This window comes from Tauraco erythrolophus, chromosome 1 (assembly GCF_009769465.1).
Source record: "Tauraco erythrolophus isolate bTauEry1 chromosome 1, bTauEry1.pri, whole genome shotgun sequence".
NCBI lineage: Eukaryota > Metazoa > Chordata > Aves > Musophagiformes > Musophagidae > Tauraco > Tauraco erythrolophus.
Window position 1 is genome coordinate 53,755,202 of NC_141465.1, and position 22,154 is coordinate 53,777,355.

Below are 22,154 nucleotides of genomic sequence, written 5' to 3' on the forward strand. Positions count from 1 at the left end.
CAAAAGGAGGAAAAAAAGGAGGAAAAATTAAAAAGGGAAAAAGAAAAAAGAAACCCAAAAACAAAGCAGACCCTTACATTTGACAAAGTGCACTTCACTTGGCTCTAAAATTAGCTATTTTTTTCTTTTTTTTTTTAAACAAATTAAAAGGAAATTTCTAAGATGTAGCATGGGGTTAATGTGTGTATAACCCTGTACGTCAGGCCCTTTAGTACCCCACAAGGGACCCAGTGTTTTCTACATAAAAGATTCAGTATCCTTCTAACCCACAGAGACGAGTGGTTTTCCTGAAACTTTTTTCACTTCAAGGCCAGTTCCAGACAGCCAGCAATGACACAAATCCAGTAAGCCTCTAGATGCTTTCACAATCCTGTTTGGTCACTTCGGTTTTCCAATTTCTCTTCCATTAGAAAGAACTAGAAACAAAATTGTCGAAAAATACTGTATGAGACAAATGCTGAAGTTCAGCGCGTGTTGGACCGCTGCTTCGTGCGGTTCCGTGGCAGGGGAGCCGCAGACGGGCACCGCTGGCCAGGGGATGCTGCCGCTGCAGGGAAGGAAAGCAAGAGCTCCCACCAGGCCAGTTCTGCAGGTTGAGGCTTAGATGTCCACATTGAAATGCACCCTGGAAAAGCCTCTCTCCCCATCACCCATCTCCTACAGAAACAGCTCCTTAGGCTAGGATTAGCCTTCGCAACTACGTCTTCTGCTTTCCTTAATAGCTGCCCTCATTTTAGCTGAAAACTATCTACTACAGTATCTTTGAGCATTTTCTGGACTTTAGGGTGTTGGGGAGGAGCAGAAAGGTGAATTTTCTTCGCTGTTCACACACGCTGCTTTCAAATCTCACAGTCTGTACAGAAGACTCTCTGGACCAGCAGCCCCTCTCGCACGCAGGCTTTGCAAACCAACTGATTTCCAAATTTTGTTTCACTCGGCTTCCGACCTCCATGTAGGTGGGCAGAGGAAAGGTGGTGTTCTGACAAATCAAAAAATGGAAGAAGGAAAAAGAAACAGGCATCACGGACGCTGCCGAGTTACCTTCAGTAGCTATCCCGGGAACAAGCACGAAAGGTGGGCTACGGAGCCAGTCAGCCACATGGCATCGCTGAACTTGGACTGAGCAACCTCATCTCCTTGAATCCTGAGGTCTGGTCTATCCAGGTGCCACTTGAGGGACAGGTGCCAGCCCAGGCCTGTCCGCGCTGTCCTCCACCGCCTGCACACCCGGAGCTTCCGCATGCTACTGTCAGAAACGCCACCCAAAAGCAGCTTAGGGAAGTTAACCGTGTACATGCAGTGACTGTAATCAAATCATCGATCCAACCGTGCTTTTTATAAAACCACATTAAACCTTTGTATTCAAATTCAAGTCTCTCTTTGAACAAGTACTTTTTTTTTTTAAGTAGTGACTTTAAATTAGTAGGTACATGTGGTTTATATTATAAAACAGAGAAAAACTGCCAAGTCATCATCTACAGCCCATGCTGTTGGAGCAGAAAACTAAAACCAACACATAAATGTATTTAACACCAAAAATAATCTTCTGTACCTTCCAGCATCTAATTTTTTGACACAAATTGTAGACAAGCCTAACTGTCATTAATAACCAAAATCCCACATAATTATTTTCACCTCAGGACTGAGTAACCCTTTTAGCAGTTATTTATTTTTATTTTTTTTTCTCCTTTTCAAATGTGTATCTTTAAGAAATGCAGCTGAAGCTGGCGGTGGCTAGTTCCACTGGAAGGACAAGGATACTGTGCAGATTCAAGTGTAAAGAGAGGAAAACACAGGAGAAACAATGAGGTATGGATCTCACGATGCCATGATGATGCCATGATGTTTGGCAGGTCTCGTACCACCAGTTCAGCACTACGGCTCTGGTTTTGGTTTTGCTCAGATCAAACCACCACTTCAGCAGCTGTGGTCAAATCAAAGGGAACACCCTGTGTTACAGAAATAGCGACTTTGGGCTGGAAAGCACCACACGATGCTAAAGGGGTTCTCTGCTTGCTTCTTCTCTCCTACAAATCCTGGGCTAGCCTGTGGGTTAGAGAGGACACCTGTTAGCCTCAGCCAGTTCTGAGGACTTGTCAAAACAACAGCTGCCACCACCCTGAGGTTGCCTTGTAGTTTACAGCACTTTCAGTAGACTCTGCCTATGCATTCTTCTTCGTGTCCATTATTTGCTCTTAGAGTAGCGTGGTCTTCAGTAGGCATCGCTGGAGATGTCCAGCTTGCAGAGGAGATCATGTTCAAAATGGACAGGTGATGCTTTGGGAGTCTTCATTGTCATTCCGATCATTTCACCCACTGTACCTTTATAGTAGCGTATATGTTGAGATATAAATTATATATCCTTTCTCATGTCCTCATCTGATGGGAGTTCTATGTTGTCTTCTGAGCACTGCACTGAGGACACTCTCAAGGCTAAACCTGTCTGGGCAGACAGTGAGCCTCCAGGCACAGAGCCAGAGCTTTCCCTGCAGCACGCAGCGCATGTGTAGTTGAGGGTGACAGCAGCACCGCATACTGCCCGATGCAATGGAAGAGCCTGCTTCCAGGTGTGTGCCGACCACGGATGGACACGACCTCGGCAAGAGTCCGTTCTTCAACAATGATAGATGCAGTCAATACATCTCGGTCCAACTGGTCCCCTTAAGTCAGTGGTAAAATCCCATTGACTTACTGGAAGAGAAGCAACTGAGTGGGATGAACAGTGGAGGACAGCACTGCTCAGCAAGGGCAACGGGCACCCAAACCCATGTTCTGTACGACATCTGAACTATCGCTAGAGGAAAGAAGATACACCATCGTTGTCCCCTGGTTACCAAGGATAAACAAGAATATGGACTCAAGAAAATGAATGCTGTATTTACAGTCTCAAACTTATGAATCTCTTTTAACACATGCACACCACCAAACAGCCACGAAAATGAAATGAGACTATACAAATGGCTGGCTGCTGGAAGAGGACTCTTAGGAACTGACTGGCATTTATTGTGTCAAGTGGCATTTTTTCTTACAGCACTTTCTGAGAGAGAAGGGAAAAAGGATACTGCACCTTTCATGTTCCTCGGACTCTGTGTCATTCTTTTTGCTTGAATTACACAACTGGTCTACATTTGGTGGCCATTTTAGGCTTTTAAAACTGTTTAACATAAAAAATATTTTTTTTCCAAAAATACACTGGGTTCTTTCTGTTAAAAGTCATCTTTCTCCTGTAAAAATCTTCCCCAGCACTGCATTCTTATATAAAGCACTTATTACACAATTTGCTGAAAGTGCCCTTGAGACGCTAAGATCTGAAGCATGGAGGATTTTTTTTTCTTTTAAACGGAGAGAAAGAAAGGAAAAGGAAGAGAGAGAAGAGAGGAGAAGCAGTCTGTCAAAAATTTTCATTGTCATGTCCACCTGGCTGCATCTACTATGGGCATACAGGGAAAAAAGAAAAAAAGGGCAAGAAGAAAGAGGAGAAAAAAAAAGGAAGGAGAAGTTGGGAGTGGAAGGGAGAAATAAAAGGAAAACAAAAGTTTCATCCTAAGCCTGGGATCCTCCAGGCTGTAATATTCCAGCTGATAGAAAAACCACTGAACAAAAAAAGTAGTCTAGAAAATAGAAAGTGTTGTGATTACAAAGTTGAGCATTTCATCAGTACAAACTGGTCTTTGAACGTCCTTTGGGAGAGCAACTGTAGTGTCCAAATTGGAAGGAAAAAATACAACACTGCATGGAGGAGGATTTTTTTTCCCTTTTGGTTTATCACAGCATTTTTCTTTTTTTTTTTTTTTTATTAATTTTTTTTGGCACAGCTGTTTTTTCCCAGCCATCAGAGCAAGTTCTCAGACGCAAACCAAACAGTGCAATGCCTAGCTGGTGGCTTCATGCTTCCAAGGCTGAATGTTCCAGCTGGAAACCATTCCCTCCCCCTCTGAAGTGACTGTGTTTTTACTCCTTGATGAAGGTTACGGACAAAATACTAGACACCTGTGGCCAGGGAGAGTTGGTTTCACGGTACACTCTAACTTTGTTCAAGTTCGTACAGTTCTGGAGCTGTTAAGAATAGTTTTGAAGAGTGCTTCTCCCCACACATTCACTGCTGGTCCATTTGAAGTTTCTTCTAACACATTTCACTTTTACTTCCGCAGATCTAGAACACAGACCTGGAGAGAAAAGACTCAGCATTAAGAACCATTTCCGAAAGAGATGTGGAAGTCCTATTCATACACAGCTCCGTACACAGGCTGATCAGCCAGTGGCACGTCGTACTCCCTGGATTCAAACGAGCCTGTCTCAAGTACCTGTTTACATGCACACAAGCGAGGGAACAACCTGGCCTGGGAGAAAACCCAAGTGAAAACCATACGTTTAACATTTAGCTGGGCTTTCACTGGATCAGATGCAAACTGGGGCTGTTCAGCCTGGAGAAGAGAAGGCTCTGGGGAGACCTTCCACCAGCCTTCCAGTACTTAAAGGGGGCCTACAGGAAAGATGGAAAGGGACTTTTTACAAGGGCGTGTAGTGACAGGACAAGGGGCAATGGCTTTAAACTGAAAGAGGGCAGATTTAGATTAGATATAAGGAAGAAATTTTTCACTCAGAGGGTGGTGAGGCACTGGAACAGGTTGCCCAGAGAAGTTGTAGATGCTCCATCCCTGGAAGTGTTCAAGGCCAGGTTGGATGAGGCTTTGGGCAAACTGGTGTAGTGGAGGGTTTCTCTGCCGATGGCAGGGGGGTTGGAACTAGATGATCTTTGAAGTCCCTTCCAACCCTAACAATTCTATGATACTATGAAACATTTGGTGGCACATCCCGGATAAGACCGTGGGCAATATTTAGTTGCCTGAATACAGTGTTCACTTCCATTTCTGAAATATATCCAAAACAGATGCACAGGCCTGGCGGGCAGGACACAGGACTGGGAGAGGACACACGCCCCTTTGGAACAGCTGCTGGAAGCCAGGTATGGCACCATCTCAAATGGCATAACTAAGCTCAAGCAACTGAATCGTGTCATAGGTGTACCCTTTGTCAAAACCAGTTGAAAAATACTGCTATGAAGTAGTTATGTCAGTCAGCCATGTAGAAACGTTATTTTAAAAAGCTGCAGAGTGCTGTGCGCCCTTCACAAGGGCTACAACTGAAATTTTTTTAAAGTCACATTAACAGGAAAAATAGTAATGAACAATCAGTATCTCTACGGTAATGTTTCTCCTTTACCATGCGATGAAATCTTTTGGCATCATGCTGAAAACTCCCTCTTCTAGGAACTATTCAAGGATAAACTTCTTCTGCAGCATAAAACTTAGAAGGCCCCAGGACAACTGCACATTAGAGAGTTGAGTGCTGTGATCTGACCTTCGTTTAAAATTGGCAGATGAGTTAAATAATGATAGAAACAACACCACTGTTGTTCTTACAAAATACATATTTAAAAGTGATTCCCATCTTCAGTAATATTGACCTATTCCAGAAACATTCTTCACTTCCAATAGGACCACCACCTCCTCGTATTCAAAATCTTCCAAAGCAGGAGTGTTCTCAATATACCTCACTGAACTACTTATTTCTGACTTAAGCTGCCTACTCGTCAGCTCTGTCCAGAGAAGGAAGCATGGCATGTATGTTTTTTGTTGACACTCTCCAGAAGAGTAATCTCCACTCAACATTTACAGTATGTAAAGCTCCTTACCGATCCGTCTGATGCGCTTGCTCCCACTTTGTCTCCTCTAGCATTCCAGCAGACTTCAAAGATGCCCCCGGTGCCTCGGTAGCTATGTACTAGAGTTCCACTCTACAAAGCAAAACAGCAAGCAAACATTTGATACAGAACTTCCCCTTCTTTTTTCTGTGGCGTGGCACTACATTAAAAAGAAGACAGTGGTGGCGGGGGATAGCTATTCACATCACCCAACTATGGTCATCTCCATAATGTGCTGAAGTTAGGAAAGTGGTCTTTGATAATGAAGAGAAAAAGGCTTCTCCAGAAAGCAGTTTACAGTAGGACTCTCAGACATCTGTTTTTGTCAACTTTGTAATGGTAAAGGCCCGGGGAATTAGGCTGAGGTGGTCTTTTCTTAATTTTGTCTTTAATCCAGGCTGTGAGGCATCAGTATCCAGAATTAAATCTATGGAACTATGATACCCCACTTTTCTCCAGAATACCCCCAGACCCCAGCCTGTACATCCCTCGTATCTGTCACCTCCTCATTGCAAAGTATACGCCAGGTGCATCGGACTCACAACTGAACTCAGCTTGTTACTAAATAAAAGTATCACTTATATCCAAGAATCAACCTGCACCTTTGCTTCACAAAGCTGATGGCACAACGTGACGCACCTACCAAAAGCACGCTAGTGTTTTGGTATACACAATGAAGCCTGAGCAGAAATGTTCTGGACAGTCACCTCGCTCCACCTGAGTGACTCCACTCTTATGCTGGGATTTGTATCAGCCAACACAATCAGGTTCACCTTGGCTGGCAGGTCATGCGCTACAGAGGTACATCTATTTTCCATTTAAGCTTTTGCTATTCATGTGTCATCTAGAACAGGTGTGCTTTACGTGAAACAAAAACAGTACCTGAGTATTCCATATATGGACACATTTGTCAAAGGACCCACTGGCTAGATATTTTCCATCGGGACTAAACGCTACACTGTAGACAGGCTCTTGATGTTTTGTTAACGTGTGGATGCAGACTCCTCGGTCAACGTCCCACAGCCGAACAGTGGAATCAAATGAAGCACTGCAAGAGGCATTCATACACAAGCGTGTCTTAATTTGAGCGTTAACCAATTTGTAATTTGATACTGTAAACGTTTTAAGAGAATAACACAGGGTTTTTTCCTTGGCTAAGCAAGAAATAACATTTCAAACTGGACAGCTAATATTCACTGCAGCCTTGACAAGAATTGTATCTACAGAACCTAATTCTTGTATGTGGAACCTTTGAGTTTATCTCAGGGTGCTGTACGCAGGATCAGATCACCAGCCCTAAGAGGGTCAAGCTCCTGCTTTTTGAGATTCTACGTGATATTATTCAGGAAGGTAAAATACACATTGTCATTAACAGGGTAAATGTTTCCAGAGAAATCTTATTCCTAATTGATTTGCATTATTTAACGAATTAGCATTTGTACTTCTCTAGAACTGTCGTTCTTTTCACTTTGTTTCAGTGCTGCTTTTTGCTACAATGCATCTAAATCCCAAACTGTGGGCTTAGAGAAAGGCAAGGGAAATAATTGGTATTAAAAATGATATTAAAAGAACAACTCCAAGAAAACGAAGTTCTTCTTCCCTGTCCACTTCCAGACTAAGGAGTAAAATAAATAAACCAGCTTTGATAGAACTCCTCCCTAAACTGAATACACCATGAACTGATTTGATGATCTCATGGTACTACCATCAACTGGCATTCTACAAGTAAACATATTTCCTAAATTCAAAGAAGAATTTTGAACAGACTTTTAAGTGGAATTTTAAAGATTATCGAAGCTTTTCTCTGTTAGTTAACGAGGCTATGAAAATTGTCAATATGTGCCCAGGTGAGCTGCATGTCCCTGGCTGGAACACACGGGCTGAAAGGGCTGCCATCTGCATCTTTCAGTACTTTCATTCACAACAACCGGATGCCGCGTGTGAAGGTGCAATTTACAATCTTCTTATCAAGAGAGCTGAAAAGTTAAATATTGTATGACTCTTATTTTCCTTCTTTTTCTTCTTCCTTTTCCAAATATGGTTCCTTGCCCTTTGTATCCATGCCCCTGATTTACAAACGTGGGTACTGTTTACTGGAATTGTCTGCAAAAAGACTGATGGCAAGGTGAGAGCAGAGTTAGACATCAGAAAGACGATCCTTCTTCTCGGCAGGCAACAGAAAGAGGTATATTTTTTACCTTGCTAACATGATGTTGGAGTTCGGGTTGCTGGTGCCTGGTCCTGTAGGACTCCATTTGATAGTATAAATCTCTTTGCTGTGAGCTTGAAGATCATGTACACAGGTATCTTGTTTCATACTCCAAATCTAAATCAGAGTAATTATGAAGGGGAAAAATGGCAATGTTACTCATCCCTTCTCAGCTGAATTATTTTAGTTCTATGTTATTCTTACCGTTTGTTTATTTAAGATCTTGACACACATACATATACATAAACATAACTTGAGTTTATTAACACAGCACTTTGGCACCTACAATGCACACACATCAGAATAGCCCCATTAGGGGAAAGAGCTACACGTTTAATAGCATTTATTTAATGCATAAGAAGAACTAAACAGTTCTTGTGCAGCCCATAGCCTGTAACTGTATTTTCATACAGAAGGTTAAGTTACTCTACTTAGAGAAGTTTAACTGCACCTTAAGTCACACATTACAACAGCAGTCAAAAGTAAAGTTTCAATAACTGCTTAGAACCTAGTGATTTTCTCTTATGCCAGTCAAGAGCCACATCAAATTTTCCTTTTCCTCCTGAACTCCATTTGTTTTCCTGGTGTTTTTAACAGTATGGACAATGGAACAAAATCACCTATTTATGCAGTGTTACATGGCCAAACACTTCAGCGTGAGATAAAGAAACATGCTCAACTGAGATGACAGATAATTTAGTACATCTTTTCTTCAGCTAACTGGGAAAACAAGATGAAGCTAATTCACAGCAGGGAAAATAACTCCAATTTAGTCATTCAGGTTCAGAGAGATACCAAAAATGCAGTAATGATTTAACTCACTTGTTTTAAGTCAGCACTGTGAGGGAAATGATGCGCTTTATGCTGAATTTTCATCAGCATACCTGAGTCTGCTTTTGGAAATGTTACACAAAATATGTTACACATATTCTATGGCTAACAGGCAACATGTTCCAAGAAGTTGTAGGAAAATATCAAGAACTCCAAAAAAAGAGAAGAAAAAGAAGACAGAGAGGACTTATTTCCAAAGGAAAATGAAGAATAATGATAATTGCCTGGAGAGGATTTGCAGTCTCCATCACTGAAGGTTGTTAAAAAAAGGTGAGGTCAGAGATAGCAAACCATTAGCTCTTGCGCCAAATCCAGTGGTCAGAAATTTGAACTGGTACCAACAACAGTGAGCTACAGTGGTTTTTAAAACACAGCATGCAGCTGGTCACCAAAATAATGTGCTACCTCTGGGTCAGCATGTTTAAGCACAGCAATAGTGGTTACTACAATACTGCTTTGCAGCAGCATAACAAACAAAGTGCTCTCTTTCAGTCTCTTCTAGCCCTATTTTCTGTAAACTTCCAGATCTGTGAGTAGTCCACAATAATATAGGCAGAATCCAGAGCGATGAAAACCCAAGCAGGTTTGTGGCAAAGACAGAGCAGAAGTCAGGCTACCTATGAAGAGGAAACATTCGTAACACTGATGTTCACTTAGCTCTCATCAGCAAGTTGTGCTGCTCTCTCAGTTTCAGTTCTTACATACAGGCTGTTTGCATGCTAGAAACGTCTCTGGCTTCTGCCGTGTCAACCAGCAGTGGAAAGAGGTATGAGCCTTAGCTAACAGAACTATACTATGAGGAAGCTATATTACTGGTACAATTCTATCCCAAAACTAAATCTTTCCTGAGATGTTTGCTTTGCTCAAGGAATCAGCAAAAATCAACAGCCCAGCAGGAGGGCTCTGATGTTACATCATACAGCTATTGCTATGTGGACACAGCCTTCACTTGGGGTGGCTGGGAAAGGAGAATGAGACTGATAGAAGTTTGGGCTGAAAAAGGTCTATTGTGGAAAGTACTTCTGCAAGCCCAGACTCCCCCTGTATTAGCAATACTTTGCTGGGACAGTGCAATGACCCAGGTGTGCTAATAAAGCAGCCTCTGCTGTCGGCAAGCCAGAACCCAGATTCACTCCATGTCATTTCAGGCACCTAACAGAGGCAAGTACATCAGCAGCACAGCTGCCTTAGGCTTCCCACACAGCGAATGGGTGGTGATAAGCATTTTCAGAGAGTAGATTTTTGGTGGGCTCTGAATATATTCTAAGGCTATTAAAAAAAATTTTAAACATCTTCAGTGAAACTATTTTCAGAAAAAGGACTCCAAAGGGAAAATTCTTTATTTTTATATTCTTTTCAAAGTGTAACGCATACACTACTTCTTAGCATAGTGATTGTGCCTCTGTCGACAGGCAAGTAGGTGCATATATATGTGTATATTTATACTACGACTATTCTATGACAGTGACATATCAGTCAGTCAATGCTTATTTGGATAGGATACCTCAGTTTTCCCAGTGGCTGTTTCTCTGTGTTCAATCTTTTATATTGGCTTTAAAGAACAGGGAAAAAAATGAAACTATTGTGCATGAAGAGTTTTAAGCCTACAGCAGCAGCATCCTGGAGAAGATTAAAAATAAGAAATAATTTTAGTCTTTACTTTTTGAACAGCAGGAATGGAAACTGCATTACCTTTAATGTCATATCATCGGAGCAAGATGCTAGTAGCATGCCAGATGGGTCCCATTTGATTGCATTAACCTCGTTCTGGAATAAAAGAGTGATTTTAAGTAAATATTCCAGCTACCTGCACTGTACTGGGCACCCAGCAGAGGGCACTCAAGGTTTACGCACACACAAGAAGTTCAACCACAAATGACAGCCCCGGTTGCTTTATGGGTGAACAACAGCAGTGTTATTTAAGTGTCATTTAGGAACGGTAACCATTTTGTGTTTGTGAACAATACACACAATCAGTCTTCTGACACGTGTTCTGGCACAAAGTCGTACTCTTTCTTCATATGCTAGGATTCAAACAAACCCTCGAACCAGACAGATTGATGATATAGCGTTAATTTATTTTTTTAGCGATATTTCTTCAGTTACTATTCTGTACATCTCGGAGATACAAATTTTCAATGGAAAATACTAGTGGGATGTAAAGCTTTGTGGAGTTTATTATTCTTAGCATTGCAGCTCTACAACAATGCTGGTCTCCCTAAACAGAGGTGTATATGTGCAAATGAAATCCACCATGGAATACTGAATAGTTTAAGATGCTTTCTCTGTCACTCTAGTACTTTGTAACTAACTAAGCCTAGTCCATCCCCTTGATAATGAGTAAGTTTTCTTTGGTTTTTTGAGGGTCGTACATATGGGGGAAAAAGCATTGTTTTTTTAAAAATAAATTGGCTCAGGGTCTCAGTGAAAATAATCCCGAAAATAAGTCTTGCTTTATCCATTTCACATGTTTCAGTCATAATTAAAAGGAACTGTACAAGCATTTGAAGTAAAGATTTGGATCGTGTGCAAAATAGAGCATTTCATAGAATCATAAAAAGCACCAGTCTGTTGGTAGGAACGTACAACCTATCATGAAATATCAGTTTAACCACAGACTAGCTGAAGGTCTCCAAATATACAGTTTTTCCCCAGTGGGGAGACAGTAAGTTTCTGGAAGTTAATACCTAAATTATAGGTCAGTATACGACAGCAGTTTTCTCATGAATGAAAGCTAGACAAACCAGCCTTTGACAGTCATTAAGTACCACCAGGAAAAAAAGAGGGAAATACATCTTAAATAGATCTTACTAGATGAAATTGATTCTAAAACTGAACAATGGCTGGAAGTAAATTGTTCTCTCCTTATTCATAGTTTTAATTTATTAAAGGAAATTAAGCAAGCGGAAAAAAAATCTTATTTATTAATGTGCCCTTAGTCTGCAGCTCATGCTAAATATAAATAGTTTCACTGTTTAAGCTGCAGGTTTTGCCCCCTGCGGTGACAGAGAACAGTTTATCCCCTCTCACAGGGAATGAGTCACTCCTGAGGAATACAGTTTTAGGGAAGCAATGCAATGTAACACTTTTGGTGCCAGAACACACCCTGCAAACACATCATCTGCCATCATCGTTAACATGCTGCTGTAACTTAATCACTAACATTTCGGACTTTTTAAACTTACTGTGTGTCCTTGAAAGGTTTTAACGGGACGATCACAGCCAAGTCTGCATACATGAATGCACATGTCAGTGCTGCAGGAGGCAAAAGTAGTGTTGTTCTGCCAGTCTACATCCAGAGCAGGAGCTGTGAAGTACAAACAATGGAAGGAACATCAGGGAACACAGCAAAGAAAGTTATCCCAAATAATTTTCTTCCTGTCACCCTTCTAGATCAAAGGCACTAAAAACTAGTTCTTGGCCTGTCACCTGCAACCAGTTACAGGAAAGATGGGGACAGCCCAAAGGGCGCAAATTATTTTTGATCTTGCAGTGGGTAATCTTGATGCTTTGCATAGCACCTGTTTATAAGAATCTTTTGGGTAAAGTTACACAAGAGGGGGCAAAACAATTTGCCTCCACCCTCCTTGCTCCCAGCTGGACACTTCTCTTGTGCCATCTCTACCATTCGTTCCCCTGTATGCCAGCTCAGCAGAGAACCTGGAAGAAAACTAATCCAGAAAAAACATGAATACTTGCAGCTGGGTTAGAAAAAATGTTCCTGTGAATGCCACACACGGGAGGGAGAAGCAGCAAGTGGCCATCTTCCTTTGCACAGCTTTATGCAACCGTCAAGACAAACCTATGGCTCTGTGCAGACACGTGGTTCGGTAATACCTACATTCAGTTTAATTTGGTTGGGGATTGATTTACGATAAGAGACATTGATCAAGCTGGTCTGAAATGAAAGGAAGAGTTTCTGTAGAGGGGTTTGGCATTAACTAGGACTGAAGTAATGAAACCTTGTCCACAGAGAGCACACGAACATCTAACTATTGCCTGTGTGTAATGCACATGCTTTGCAAAAAGCATGAAAAAAAAAATCCCAAATCCCCCCTTTTAGAGCATATCACTGCAGATGAAAAGCATGCGCAAGAGTAGGAGGGAACTCCTGACATCCAGCTTGACTCTGTTTCTATGACTGCCATTTGTTTTTTTTTCTCAGGATAGAGTTTAGCTGCCCTCCAGAGGACGACATAAGACTGGCTAAAATACAGCAATCTTCATTCTCAGCACACTCCTGTGAGAAGCAAGTGTGTCAGAAGGAGATCAGCATACAGGAGGCAGAGTTGAATCTCTTTCTGGCAACAACACAATGCAAGTTCAGCATTAAAATGAAACCAAAAAATGCCTTATCAAATACATTCAGAGAAATACTTTCGTAACACAGAGGTGAAAAGATATCTGTTCTACCAAGCCTATGATACTTAAATATGTTTTTTCTGTTATGATTTTTATGAGCTGCAAAATGAGATTGAACCGCACCACCTGAATCATCAGGTAGCTCTCTAAATGAGAACTGAGGGCTGAAATTGTTTCAGATACCAATGTTTTTGAGAATATTAATGAAAAAGCTCAATAATTCTGTGTGACAGGTAAAAAATTTCTACATTGTAGAAATAGAAAGGAAATTTCTATGAAGAAGGCAGGTTACTTCTGAGTTTTTCAATGAACATGAATGAAGATCCAGAAACTGCCTGTTTGTCTTTCTTTCTATGCTGCAAGCTTTGTATTACTGTTTCTGAGCAAACAAAAATCTATCTTCATTAACAGCAATATGCCTTCAGGGCTAATATCTAGTATGACATGTACGGGTTGAAAAGTAATTTTCTCAGAGCTATTGGCACCTAAAGCGATGGATTTGCATTGCAGCATAATTTGATTCACAGAGTGTTGATAATTAATACTGATTCATTTATTGGTGTATTTAATCATGTGTTTACTGGATGAGTAACTACATAAAATGGCCTGGAAAAAACAACCAAACGCAGTTTTTGATGCAAGTAATCGAATCGCTGAAGGGTCGCCAAAACCACAGGATACTAGCCAATTGCATAAAAACAATCAGAATGTCACCTAATAAAAGCAGCAACAAGCTCTTAAGAAATGCAGCTAAAATAAATCCCAATAATAAAAGTATTACAATAACTATCAGTTAATTTAAGATTTTTCTGAATAAATTTAGGTGTGATTCAGAATTAGAAGCTCAGAAGAGAACAGTTAAGTGTCTGCAGGGAATGATTCAGAGCACTTAGATGTCTAAAACTGGGTCATACTAATACCTCTTACAGTATCACTTAACCAATTTGTTCCTGCATGCAGAGACATCAGTCCACATCTACCAGCAGATGTGAAAATCGGATTATTTCTCTCCATTTTAAAGACATAAGCTTTGTGAATAAATATTTTGATCGAATGCCATATGATGACTCATAGTTTTGTAAAGAATAACGAAACCCTAGAAGCTACTTATCCACATACTTAACATCTTTGGACCATAAAACCTTAAAGTTAAATGAGAACATCAATGACATAGAGGCCTTCAAGACCTAGACAAAGGAATCTTCCTTACGTATTTTAAGATGACAGTTTTGTCTATATAGGTGTAAACTAAATAAGTTGTTGTAAAGCAGCTGAGAGTAAAAAATTTATGTTATTCCCAGGCCAACTATCTCCAGACTTCAAAGAAGTACGCAAAGAAGTACACCACTCAAGTACATGTTAAAGGAACTGTGTCTAGACCAGACTTCTAATCGTTAAAACGCCACCTTTAATCCTGGTGTAGACAAGGTTTTCAGATTCCAAATATGGTAAGGAATTTGCTGTTAGTTTGTTCCGGTGAATAAGTGATGCAAGGAGGACAAGGTGAGGTCTTTGTGGCTTTAGATTTCTGTGAGGATAAAGACTCCAGCCGATTTTAAAGGGCTTTTTGTAGGACACAACATGCTTTTGGTGTATCAACAATTTTCTTAATAACTAACTGCTTTACTTCCCTATGAAAACATATTTGAAATAATGAAAAAAAAAATTAGCCTCTCCACGTCAGCTGTGTCTTATGGTTCAAAGACAAACAACATGAGTAGTAAGAAGTTTTTAAAAAAATCTATTAATGCAGATAGACATTGGCATATTGCACTGGAAGATGTAGCTGAGTTTTGAACTTGCTAAAAGGGGAATGGAGTGATATGTCCTTGATGCGCATCACTGTTAAGACAGCTACACATCAGTGAACATGATTCTGAAGGGGCAACTAAGTTCTGAATTTGCAACTACCTAGATCAATAGTTAGAGATCAGAAGGCTTAAGAGTCTCATTAACTACATAACTACACAGCTCGAAGTTTGCTTTTATGGAACAGTTATGATAGGTAAATAAATGCCACAGTGAGAAAACCTGTCAGCAGACACTGACTCCTCTAAACTGAGAGCTGCATTAATAAGTAAGAAGATGACTGACAAAATGCAGAGTATGGATCTGCTGTGTGCATGGACATACTTTTTGTCTTCTGTTGAATAACCGTTTCCATTGCTATTCCATATTAATAACATCTGTGAAAATGTGAGAATTGAAAAGTATGCACAAATTAATGTTTTAAAATCAGTAGTAAAATATGTGGTTTTAAACACCACTAAGTAACTTGTGAAAGCCGGCCCTATTTAAAAATGGATTAGTTACAGTGAACACACAGGAAGATGAACATTCTAGCACCAAAATCTGGAATGTTTTGGTGGTTTTAAACTCAGTTTGACTATGCCCTTTAAAAGTTCTTCACTGTGACAACTTAGACAATTTGGATCACGAATTCAGCCATCATTTTACAAGTCTGGTCTCAAGTGTATTTAAGATTACGCCAATGATTGCCTGTTACTCAAGATTACTTAGTATCTGTGACATCTCCTGTCTTCTTGAAGCAGAACAGATCTACAAACGACCACCCAAGTAAAGATTTTGGTGCACTGAGGTTTTGAAACTCAAGGTTGGCAATTGACTTCTGATAACCAGAGAAAGCAAATACTGAAGAACTTCAAGTCAAAATTAAAAGCTAAGAAATTCCTGAGGACCTTCATGCTTGCAGTGGTGAATGCAAGCTGCTGAGAGATCCACATCAGCTGCTGTCTGAAGTCAGCTTCATTGCTACAGGAGCAGAAAGAATGGAAGAGAACCTAAACATCTCCATAGAAAAGTCTCTTCATAACCCATCATTTTAACCATGGTACTATTCAAGCACATAGATAATGACAGAATCATTCTGCTAGGTACACGTCTGGTGTACAAATCCTTTCCTAGAGTCAGCTTGACTTTCAAAGCTGATTGTCACAGAAGCCCATCCTTCTGAAAAAATAATAAACCCACAAGCTATGATACACTGGACAGTTAAAGCAAAACCACCTTGGTTCAAAATTTACTTATTTATGGCAATAGGTTTTTACAAAAGGATAAATCAGATCAACAAAATTAAAAACTGTATTTTGTTTTACTAAGAAGAGTTATGCAGAAATTACCTGAATGGAAAGGAAACTGCTGTTTAGCTTCTCCTGTGTGAGCATCCCAAATTATTGTTGTCTGCATCCGAAGGAAGGGGGGAAAAAAAAAGATTAGTGACTGTTCGGCTCATAGAAAACAAATGACAGAGCCCTTGCTGAGGAGCAATTCTAAAAGATGGACTGATAAAATTATTGACTGCAGAGAGCCTTGTGTGCTGGACAGCTGAAAAATCAGAAATAACTTCCAAATATTACAGAATAATAATCTAAGTGTAGATAAAGAAGTATCGTCCCTACAGATGAAGTAATATAACTACTAAGAATGGACATACTCTCTCTGAATAATTCTAGAAGACAGCACTACAAATTTTTAATACACATTTTGTTAAAGCTTTTCAGTTATCTTCCTCAAAGACGACTTTTTCCCCATTTCAAAGATGCAAGTTGACTTCCGTTACAAAACTACATGATACCCCATTTCTAACAATTAAACCTCCATGTGAACTGTTTATCTAGCAGCAGAGTACATATCACTTCTTGCCACTGTGGTGGGGCAGACTAAAGAGTAATTTGCTTACTACAGGTTTAATCCATACTCATAGCACATGTAAGCAACTCCCCTGTAGAGCTCAATACCACCTTCTGAGTGAATTGTCAATTTATTGGGAGAAAATAGTTCTAGGAAATTTAAGGATGCCTCATCTTGCTGATAATACATCATCTTAAAGAATCACTGCTGTTATTGGGAAGGTAAAGTTTGCCAGAATAACGGAACTACCATTGGGAGACAAGTGTTGCTGGATATGAGGTAGTATTAAAAGGATTAAGCTTCCATTTTCACAAGTATGTGAAAACGTAGGGATTCATCCAGCCTACAAATCAGATGTGCAAGCCTTAGCTAGCTTCCCTAGGCTCCCTCTATCAGTGGCTGGAGAGAAGCACTGTCAGTGCATCTCACTGCAATACAGGTCATGCAACACATCACTTGGAAATGCTGTTTTTCTGTCCATATTTTATAAAGGAAGCCAAGGATGACACACATATCTAATTTTCAAACATCAAAAGTTAGGCAAGATGAATGCTCTATGCTTTCCAGTTTCAGTTTTAATGGATTTGTGCTCATCATCAGTCATCGGTTCATTTTAATCTCTAATATGCACTCAGCTGAAACTACCACGTTTTCTCAATTTTCAGTTCAGAACTATCATTTTTTTTGCATGTTTGCACAGGAAGCTATATGTATGTTTTATTCAAATACAAGTGTTTCAATAATTAGATGAGCTGAAAGGTCAAGTATCTTTAAGATGACTTCCTTCCTGGAAATAGTTAGTTGATAAAACTATAAACATAAGTAGTGGAAGCAGTTCTTTCCTTAACTGAGAAACATTTAAGATGCAATGTTACACAGAGGGTAAAGTGGAGTTGTTTTTTTTAAGCAAAATCTTTTACATAAAAGTAGTACACATTTATGCAGTCTCAAAAATGTAAACTTAAAAAGTAAACTCTCCAGAATGCCTGGAGGAGAAGAAAATAATCTTACAGAATTCAGCAGCACAAGTTCACTGATTCAGCACATTTATACGTTAAAATGATATATTTTTAAAACTCACTTTATCAACACCAGCACTTAAAATATAATTCCCCTTTTTGTTCCACTTCAGGGCAAATATTGGACCTTTATGTTGACCTAAGGTGCTTGAAAGGTTACCTGGAATAAAGAAAAGGTCAATATTACAATTTGTTTACAAATTGGCCAAATTACAGTTCACTGCTGTCAATGCTTAAGAACAATAAATGTTGTTTGACTTACCATCTTCTGTCCATATTCTTGCAAAACCATCATACGAGCCTGTAGCCAATAGTGTTCCATCACTCTGTTGGGATATATATAAATGGCAAAGGTCAACACTAGATATAACCTGTTTCAATGAACATTCTTCTTTTCTTTTTAAGGTCTGTGCACTGTGATTTATTGGAAATCTGAGTCCACACATTGAGACAGATCATACTACGATTTAAACTAAAGGTTATTACTGCAGTCAACAAAGAGGAAATAAGCTACACCATCAAATAAGAGTAATCTAATCAAAAGGATTAGAAAAAGAAAACAAGATGTAACAAATTCTACGAGATTCTTCCAGATAACAGATACTACTTCTTGGACATAAAGAGCCTCTAAAACATCAACAGATCATCTAAATCCTAACTAAATCCTAGTTCAGTGAAATTTAGGCACATATACTTGAAAGAAGGATCTAAACACCTCAGACACCTACATTCACCATCAACACCTCAGATGGTGTCTACCACAAAGAAGCTCCTACTACTTCTCTAAACACCACATATGCTCAGAGGCACAGTACCATGATGGACAGCCTGAGAAAAGTTGGATTCATGGGTCCCAATTAGGAGAAAGAAAGCACAGGAATCATAATCAGCAAATTTCAGGTATTTTGCTAGAGGGAGCATTTTGCTGAAGGTAACCTCCTGTGCAGCCAACGATGCTAGAGTTATTGACCCAGAATGAGAATAATTAAAAAGGAACTTGATTCTGGAGCCTGGTGAGACAGGTACTGTTGGAGCTGAGCATTTAGTCTTTACATATATCAGCACCTGAATTAGGAGTGAGACTCACCCCATTTATCTCCAGATGTCCAGAAGTTAGGAGTTAAACCTGGTCTCCCTCTACACCTAACAGCATCACCCACCTCTGCAGTGTTAATTCATGACTCTATCTGCTTTAGACTCTGCCCAGACCAGCACGAAGGCATGTGTCTCTGTTTCTGCTGACTTGGAGGGAGTCTAGGTGACCAGTTTAGGTTAAACCTAAGGGAGATGAATCCTATCCTTGGTACCAAAGGACAGGATCTGAATATGGCTTCTAGAAATAACCTTTCTTATTATAATATAAATCATATAAACTAGAGAAGAATCAATTTAATATGACCAATGTGAAAATTTCACAGTGAAATAACATTAATGTTGTGGTTCTAAATAAACAATAAAGGTAGATGGCATTTCTAGCATCACAAATAGAAAATTAGGAAAAAGCACAAAGTAATCCTTTAAAACATATGACCACTCCATCCCTCAAAAAACAGTGAGTCAGAGCAGATGTAGATTTAACTCAAACGTATGTAGGGGAAAAATATCAAAACCTAAGCCAACTGCACTGTGACATACACTTACCTGTACCACTGATGAGAACAAAGGTGATAAGAGCAAAAGAGAAAAGGGAAGGAAAGCTCAGAAACTAGATGTATAGTTTATACAAATTTGTTGGTCATAATCCACATTCTTCGGAAAACTCAAAGTAAGTTGGAAGCATGTGAAGTGTTTAAACTAGGAACATTTCCTTGCATTAAGTAATAGTACAATGCAAGTGAAATATCAGTGATCAATGAAGTCTGGAAAGAAGGAACTACTACAGGAAATACTGGAGGATGCCCTATATATTTTGGACAACTTTTCTCACAGCTGTTCTGCACCTCTGCATGTCTTCCCCTTTCAACTACTCTCTTCCTACTCCTCAATTCAGTTTTTCCTGACTATTTTTCTTCACTGGGATATCCATGGAAAACAAGTGTGACGGTGTACTTCCTCCTCATCTCCCAACTTGACCTCTTCCTGTAACCGTTCTCATGCAATAACCACCAGTGGTGATGGTGATGGATGCGTCTGGCTCAAAGTGGACTCCGGGGAGACAGGTAACAACACAAAATTCAAGAGTCAATTTATGGTAATGCATCCACCGGGTCACAGCGCTGGCCAGTGTCCGAGCAGAGACAAATTTGGAAGAAATCAGCATCTACAGTCATGCAAACATGACTAAAGTCAGTTATCTTGCTCCATAAATAGTGAGCAGCCCAAGAGCCCTTGGAGCTCTCCCATATGGCAGCGGGCTGCACACTGGGATCCCTCTTGAGCAGGGTCGCCTCTCAAGGCTACTCCTCAAGGCTGAGAGATTCCAACAGATCCTTGGTAAGTGACTAATAGCTGGCTAAACTTTGAAGCTTTGCTAAGATTATATTTTAAATTGATTGTGCACATATAATCCTTTAGACATAAACTGTTGACCAAGTCTGGGACTAGGATTGAATCCAGCCACACTTAGGCTCCTCTCTGAGGAGTTTAGAAAGCAAGGGGGTCCTTTCTGAACATTGTGACTCAACGGGAGGGTCTCCCTGATAGTTTTGTCTGACCCTGCCCTCTGTGCAGTAAATAATCAAGTGTACCTTGCCATTAAATCTTGTTAAACCACTGTCACATTTACCTTTGAACTTTATTAACTCACTGTCTTACATCAATAAAATATATTGCTGCTTCTCTGAGTGAAGTCTATCACTCCATCTGCAACACGAAGTAATGAACATTCTCAGGTTTTATCTTTATTTGCTTTGTTAGCCTATCTCTGCTTTATGCACTCTTCACCAACTTCTTTCATTGAGTCAAATGCAAACAACATAGGGGAAGCTGATTTGTGCAGTGGCCTTATCTTTTACTTTTGTGAAGCACCTAGCTCACCTGAAGGACAAAACTACTGCAGTAAAGATTAATTGGATTTTGGTCTCTAGCCAGCAACTGAGACACTATGTAATTACTGAAAATCCTTTCTTGTACTTAATTTTTAATCTGTTTTCCTACAAAAACAAGACTAATATACTATCTGTACTAACATCAGCAAAACAGACAGAATGCAAGTGATCTCAAAATTAATTAAGGTTCCTGCAAGGTCTTGAAAGTTCTTTTTACAATGCTTGGAGGCAGAAACGAGATGTGAAGCTGCCTTAAAGCTGCCCAAAGACACTGCCCAGACACTGGGGATTCTTAACAAAACCTGTCCTCTCCACTCACTTCAGTCTTCTCTGTGCGAGACGGAAGCTTTTGCAGGACAAAAGTCAAAAAGCGATCAGGCAAGAAGTCCCACCCAGAAGGTGTGCAGGTAAAGAGAGAATGACTATATGTGCTCCTACCAAGATAAAGATGATAACGTGAGCATGTTTTGCTACACACAGCATAATTTAAACGAGAGAGGGAGAGGGTCTTGATAGTCCAACCTCAGAAAAAGCTTCGCTAGTGCTTATATCTCCTCATATGCCAAATTAAAGTAACTATGAGATGCGAATACATTATTAATCAGGCTTCATTACTAAATAGATTGCTTGTTTAATCTTCATTCTTAAAGTCAGCTAAGTTTATTTTTACCCATGTTCCTAAAATAGAGATATAAATACATCATTATTAAGCTTGAAGATGGCAACAGTCCTGGAAAATTATAGCGTATAGGGGAAAGTTCAGTCTATTATGAGTATTTGAAACACGAGGTCAGTAGGTTAGGACAGAGCTTCTGGTCACCTCAGATATAAAAGATATGAAGCAGCAGCTGTAATTGCCTCTGAATTAAATTTAGACAGCTAAAAACCATACACAGTCTTCGAAGTTAGCTTACATTCCAGTCCAGTGAAGTCACATCCTTATTGCTGGGGACATCGTGTCCTCCTTCTCTTATGCAGTGCCTCAAAACTAGCTGAGTGGAACCGCTGTTGCTGTTTTCATTGAGATTCCATATTCTGGCCGTTGAGTCTCCGGATCTATAAAAGCAATTGTGCACAGATGAAAACTCCTCTTGGTGTCGACTCAGGAAACAAAATAAAAACCTCTATTTCTGTTTTCATTGAGAGAACATCACAGCCTTTAAAATTAGTTTTCCTTTCCAATTATGTCCTTCGGCACTCCGTATACTTTTTTAAAAATGCTAACACATAGTTAAATTATAGATGTCATCTGAATCCACATCATCATATAATTTGCTTTATTCAGAAAAGTTTTACCTAGAAGACGTTTATTTGCTTGCTTTCTACATTTTGCACTTGATACATAAAGCTGATATAACCATAACTCAGGTTGTCTGGGGGAACTCAGCATT

At 39.8% G+C, this 22,154-nt stretch overlaps 1 protein-coding gene across 5 annotated transcripts in view; it reads right to left on the reverse strand.

Moving 5' to 3' along the window:
• Positions 1 to 2,853: 2,853 nt before the first annotated feature.
• Positions 2,854 to 22,154, reverse strand: part of TBL1X (transducin beta like 1 X-linked) — a 143,816-nt gene continuing 124,515 nt past the window's right edge. For all 5 annotated transcript variants that reach the window (XM_086619066.1, XM_086619074.1, XM_086619058.1 and 2 more), the window contains 10 exons: positions 21,678 to 21,819; positions 18,039 to 18,102; positions 17,839 to 17,936; positions 16,247 to 16,307; positions 11,930 to 12,051; positions 10,437 to 10,511; positions 7,903 to 8,030; positions 6,587 to 6,752; positions 5,696 to 5,797; positions 2,854 to 4,166 (listed from right to left, as the gene is read on the reverse strand). In XM_086619066.1, coding sequence (XP_086475192.1) covers positions 4,140 to 4,166; positions 5,696 to 5,797; positions 6,587 to 6,752; positions 7,903 to 8,030; positions 10,437 to 10,511; positions 11,930 to 12,051; positions 16,247 to 16,307; positions 17,839 to 17,936; positions 18,039 to 18,102; positions 21,678 to 21,819 — 985 coding nt within the window. In that variant the 3' untranslated portion in view covers positions 2,854 to 4,139. The remainder of the gene's footprint in view (positions 4,167 to 5,695; positions 5,798 to 6,586; positions 6,753 to 7,902; positions 8,031 to 10,436; positions 10,512 to 11,929; positions 12,052 to 16,246; positions 16,308 to 17,838; positions 17,937 to 18,038; positions 18,103 to 21,677; positions 21,820 to 22,154) is intronic.